At 35.5% G+C, this 6,000-nt stretch overlaps 1 protein-coding gene across 8 annotated transcripts in view; it reads right to left on the bottom strand.

The window, feature by feature from the left end:
• Positions 1-1,181: 1,181 nt before the first annotated feature.
• Positions 1,182-6,000, bottom strand: part of LOC106883605 (dynactin subunit 3) — a 57,699-nt gene continuing 52,880 nt past the window's right edge. For all 8 annotated transcript variants that reach the window (XM_089361100.1, XM_089361101.1, XM_089361102.1 and 5 more), the window contains 3 exons: positions 4,562-4,620; positions 4,137-4,196; positions 1,182-2,774 (listed from right to left, as the gene is read on the bottom strand). In XM_089361100.1, coding sequence (XP_089217226.1) covers positions 2,685-2,774; positions 4,137-4,196; positions 4,562-4,620 — 209 coding nt within the window. In that variant the 3' untranslated portion in view covers positions 1,182-2,684. The remainder of the gene's footprint in view (positions 2,775-4,136; positions 4,197-4,561; positions 4,621-6,000) is intronic.

Here is a 6,000-nt window from a genome sequence, read left to right as displayed (position 1 = left end):
TATATACACACTTTATTTGTGGGTTAACAAAGCTACAAATGGTTTCATGTAAAGAGAAATCTTTCAACAACTATCAAGCCTGCCACATAAGAATGCTGGTACTCATCTTCATCACACACAAGCACACACACGTTTACTTGTTTATAGTTTCAGCTTAGAGCTGCGGCCATATATTACATATACATACTACTAATAATTTACACTCACACACACATATATAAGGGAAAAGAGATGAAGTGGATGGGGTACACAGAAAGATAGTAAAAATAGTTAGACAGACAGATAGATAGATAGATGTGTATGTATGTATGTATAGATAGATAGATAGAGAGATATGTATACATAGACAGATAGATAGATAGATAGATAGATAGCTTAGACAGATAAAAATAAAGCAAAATGGCTAAAATTAGAATGATGAATGTATAAATAAGTTAATAAAACAGTTTATAAAAAGATTGCAGTCAGAAAGAATGTCTGGAAGAAAATGAAGGGAAAATAATATTTGTCTGCTGTTTCCAAAGTTTCAATCAAATTTGAAAATAAATGCATTAAGATTCTTCTCCATAGCCTCAGGTTAATAACAGTCAGATATACATTATTAAAATCTTGTGGAACTTGGAACTGTATTGATTTATTATATAAGTGGAAAGCCTTGGATTATGCAAGAATGAAGGAGGAGAGAGATTGCATGGTGGTCATGTTTTCTCTCTCAAGGATGTCAGTGATTACAATGAATTAGATCACAATTTCAGTGACAAGACAATGATTGGAGTTTCTGATCTGAGATTGAGTATTAGAATGGATCTTGTTTGCATGACGTTTCCCATGAAATGTTTGTTTTGGCATGACATATCAATGGCTGGATGATGCCCTTCTCAACACCAATTACTTCACAGTAATTGCACTGGGTGCTTTTTACAGGGCCCCAGCACCAATACGATAACCATGTAACACACAAGACAAGAACCCTTCAACTGAGGGGCTGCAATATCGAGGAAAGTGGCTTTATGCTACAGAAAGAGAGTTTACAGTATGGAGGAGAGACAGCAACATTAACATCAACATTAATAGTTGTAGATATTAAGCTTCCTTTTATGCAAAGCATTCACTGGCTACTTGCAGTCATGTGCATTGCTAAACACACACACAGAAACAATATAAAAACAACAACAACGATATAAAAGCTTTAACATATTTATTCCACAGTACAAATAATAATTTACTTCCACCTTTTGTGGACATAATATAAGAATAGTAATCTTTTCTTTATTTGCAGCAAAGACAATACAAATCCAAGGGGACCAGTCAATTACATCGATCCCATTGTTTCCCTGGTACTTGATTTATCAACCCCGAATGAATAACAATAATAATAATAGATTCTAATCTAGGCACAATGCCAGCAATTTTGATGGCAGGAGGGGTTACTCAGTTCAATCGATCCCCACTGTACTTGACTAATATTTAATTTTTTAAATTTAATCTGAAATGATGAAAGGAAAAGCTGACCTTAGTGGGAGTTGAACTTGGTATATATAAGGCTGGAACAAATACCACAAGGTAATTTCTCCAATGCTGTAATGGTTCTATCGATCCACTGCTCTTCATCCATTACAAGGTCCAGTCCTTGTTTGTTGCGTGGAGGCTTGTATGCCTCAATGACACTGAGCACTATGCCAGCAGTGCACAAGTTCCTGATAGGGCCTCCCATGCTGGACAGGTCAAAGGACAGAGGGCAGACTAAGAGGGACCATCTCTTTGCACAGGTAAAAATGGGTTTGCATAGGGCCAACACCTTTACCTGAAAACAAAAAGTAGTAACAGAAGCATCAATGACAACACTAAACCCAACAAGACCTGGGGTAGGACTGTCCAAGAAAATTGTGTCAATGGCCAATGCTCGTAAGCAAGTGACTGCTCTAAGTAATAATTTCTAACATAGGCATGAGGCCTGAAATTTGGAGGAGGGAGTGGGGAAGTCAGTTACAGTAACCCCCACCATCAGTACTCGGCTGGTACTTTATTTCATCAACCACCGAAGGGACGAGAGGCAAAGTGGACCTCAGCGCAGCAAGATATACTGGATGGCATTTTGTCCAGAATCTGTTAATCTGCCACTGTTACCTTATATCATAAGAACAGTAATAAATGTATAATGAAGCTGGTGCAATATTGGTGCCAGTTTTAGAGCTTTCATTTTAAAAGGAAACTCAACAAAGTTAACGAAAGTAGTCTATTATTTCAGCCTAATGATATGAGATATTAAATAATTACATAGCTCTCTCTCTCTGTCTTCCTCTCTCTCTCTCTCTTTCTTTCTTTCTTTCACAAGTCCCATTCATAATTTCTTATTGTAAATCTCTTAAATACTTTTAACACTTACTATGAAACTTTTTCCCCATCTCTCTCTCTCTCTCTTTTAGTTTTACTCTTCCTTTCTGTTAGCTCTCTTTCCCCTTGTTCCTTCTTTATTTCTCTCTCTCTCTCTCTCTGTCTCTCTCTCTCTCTCTCTCTCTCTCTCTCTCTCTCTCGGTACCTCACTACTTTTTATCAAGTCTCTTAATTTTCATCATCTCTCTCTCTCTCTCAAAAACACATATACACAGATAAGCTTTAAGTGCAGAAAAAGAAAATGCAAAAAAAAAAATTTAAAAAAAAAACGTTTTCCCAATTTTAATATTTCAATCAGCTTTCTTTACTGGTTTTGCCTGGATTTCCAGATCGGTAAGCATTTGGTCCCAAACAACAAACTGTTTAGAAAGGGTGGTGATCTAAAAGATTTGATTTAAGGCTTATAACTGAAACAATGAACCTGACTGGAAAAAAAAAAAAAATAATAATAATTGCATATTGAAAGAATTACATAATTATATCATTAAAAGTAAAGAGGCTATGAGAATAAGGTGACATGAGATCTCAGGTACCATATATATTCCAAATTGCAAGTTGAATTTTTCAGGCCAAAATTTACAGCCAAAAAAAGGCTGGCTGACTTACACATTCAGATGTGCTTGGAGGACCAAAAATTCCATGTGAAATGCAGCAGGGTTTGGAGAAAGACAGTGATGATGCTTAAATGTTTGCACTACATCAGCTTGTATGGCAGAAAATATAGTACTTTGAAGAGGTTACAGTAATAAGAAACTAAAAGTACTAGGGCCTTAATCATTTTGATACCAACCTACCTGAAACAACTCCTGGTTCCATGATAAAAGCGTCTTGTTTTAACTCTTTCATTACCGTATTTATTTTGAGATGCTCTGTGTTTCTTTCAATTATTTTAAATATAAAGCTAGTGTTAGGAACATAAATTGTGATTAAGGTTTGGTGGAAGATTTTAATTCAAATCTTATGAAAACAAGACATTTGTACCACGGAGCCAGAGCCTGTTTCAGCCGGGTTTAAATTAAAACCTTCCATCAAAATTTCATGTTAATTTCAGTTCCAAACACCAGCTTAAAAATGGCAAAGTTATTTCACAAAATTCTTCATTATTTTCAAAATGACTGAAACAAGTAAAAGAGTAAAGAGGAGTAGTCAGCTTCTTCTTACCTAGAAGGTCTTTGCGGCAAAAAAAAAAAAAAAAAGGCTGGTTACAAGGAATAAAAATGGAATATGTTTTTGGGTAAGTGACAGAATGCTCCTCCGCTCTGTATAAGTAGGAATCAACTACATTATTGAAGTGACAGATATTGAATAATAGTGACAAATCAACTACTAAAACATATGTAGTTATATCTTTTTGAAATAATGATAAAAATTAAGTTTGTTTGAGGTTATAAAAATGTGACAGATGTCTGCGACTGTCTTACAAAACTAATTAATTTATGAGTGTAGTGACAGCTAAAGTCTGCTGATACATATCATAGTAAAAGTCTAGCATTAAAAACAATAGACCAAAGCTTATTTTACAGAATGAATTTTATAGGACGAGGATCATGGGAATGGTTTGATGTACCTCACCTCAGTGATGCAAGTGTTGGGAAGATAAGCGATAAAAAAAAAAAAAGCTTCGTTGATATTAGCAGAATATGAAATTTTAAATATTGCAGGAAGAGAAGAAGAAAAAGTGTTTGATCATGTTATATCAGTTGATTTTTGAAGACATTTCTGTTTCTATATAAAAAGGATACCACAGAATTGTAAGTAGCAAGCAGTGCTTTCACTTTATCTGTCAAATGAGCAGCTTGGTCCTAAAACAGAAAAGGAAAAAAGAAAAAAAAAAAAACAAGAAAGAAAATTATTGTATGTTAATTGATAATTTTATAATGTCTCAGCTTATATCAATATGATAATTTTTGATCAGTGAGACAGATATTAAATGGACAAAAAGATTAAATAATTCCTTCCAGGAGTAGAACTCTTGCAGTAGATTTTGAATTCTTGCTTCTTTCTTAAATATTCATCACTCTTCTTTGCTTTTACCATAATTTATTCAGTTCTTTGAATTCCAACAAATTTGTAAATAAATTCTCTCAGTTATAATGCTAAGAATAGCCAAAGGAGTGGGAGGGCGGGGACACACACACAAATAAGAAAAACAAAGTATGTAACTGACCTGTTGGTTTAAATGGACTTGGCTGAGTTCCTGTATTTTTTCATGACTCATAGAAGAAGCTGAAAAACAGAGAGACTTGCCTTGAAGTTCAACAGTCATCAACAACAAACAAGAAATTCAGGGCAATATACAAGAAATAAACAAAATGTTTGAAAATTGATGTTTCTTCCTAAAGACATCAGGAAGTGTTCCCAAAACAAGTTTTTACCATCTACTACATCTGAAGGTTCTTACTTATGGAAGTAATAAATACTAAACCATGTCATGGTGAATTCTATAGAGGAAGATGATTCCAGGTTGAAGCCAATTCATGTTTCTGATACTGAGAATGCTACAGACAAAAAGTACGAGTATCACACAGCATCATTTTCCTTCTACTACAAATCAGATATTAATTTTTCTTTTCCTTACTTACTGGGAGTAGAAGAAGGGGCAACACTTATGACCTTTGCAGGCTCTCCTGCAGTGGTGAGGCTGATGTTTTAATGTTCTTCTTGGACTATTGTAATCACTAGAAGGTCCAGTTCTCATTGTGATGTGGTGGCTGGTGAGAGCTATTCAAGCAAAGTGCAAGCTCTTGGCAGGGCCTCCTATGTTATATAATGTTCAACTATTATTGCTTAATATTCTAAAAAAAACATACACTACAGTCAATTTAAAAAATATAAAAAGATTAAAAACACAATACATTTACATAAATATTATTACAAGTATTATACAATATATCAAATAATTTCAAAGGAATAAAACCAGACTAATATGGACCACTTCTTCCCAGAGGTGAAAAAAAGAGGGGGGGGGGGGGAATCCCTCCCTAAGAAAAAAGAGCAAAGTTACAGAAGTCTCAATGACTATTCAAAACCATGGAAAACAGAAAAGAGCCCAGAGTTGAGAGTGGTGGACCCATGCACAACGGAGTGAAGGGTTTAAGTAAATAAATGAACTTTTTTAAGTTAACATCTGTGTGAAAGACATGAGTAGGGAGGAAATTCCAGAGGGTTCATGTTCTGGTAATGAAGGTCAGGGTATAGGGATTGGGTGGATGCAACAAGGGTGATCAGAGGAGAAGATATGAACAGGATGAGAATACCATGGTTGGCCATGTCATGAGCCCAGACAGTTCTGAGGTGTACAAACAGTCAATCAATAGGGTCCAAACAACTGACCAAAGAGTCATTGGTTCTCATCATGTTGTTGTCACTCCGTCGCTTACGACGTCGAGGGTTCCAGTTGATCCGATCAACGGAACAGCTTACTCGTGAAATTAACGTGCAAGTGGCTGAGCACTCCACAGACACGTGTACCCTTAATGTAGTTCTCGGGTATATTCAGTGTGACACAGTGTGACAAGGCTGACCCTTTGAATTACAGGCACAACAGAAACAGGAAGTAAGAGTGAGAGAAAGTTGTGGTGGAAGAGTACAGCAGGGTTCACCATC

Source organism: Octopus bimaculoides, chromosome 12, assembly GCF_046866305.1.
Source record: "Octopus bimaculoides isolate indiv1 chromosome 12, ASM4686630v1, whole genome shotgun sequence".
In the NCBI taxonomy this organism is placed as follows: domain Eukaryota; kingdom Metazoa; phylum Mollusca; class Cephalopoda; order Octopoda; family Octopodidae; genus Octopus; species Octopus bimaculoides.
The sequence above is the reverse complement of the archived record's forward strand: the minus strand, read 5'-3'. Positions and strand labels throughout refer to the sequence as shown.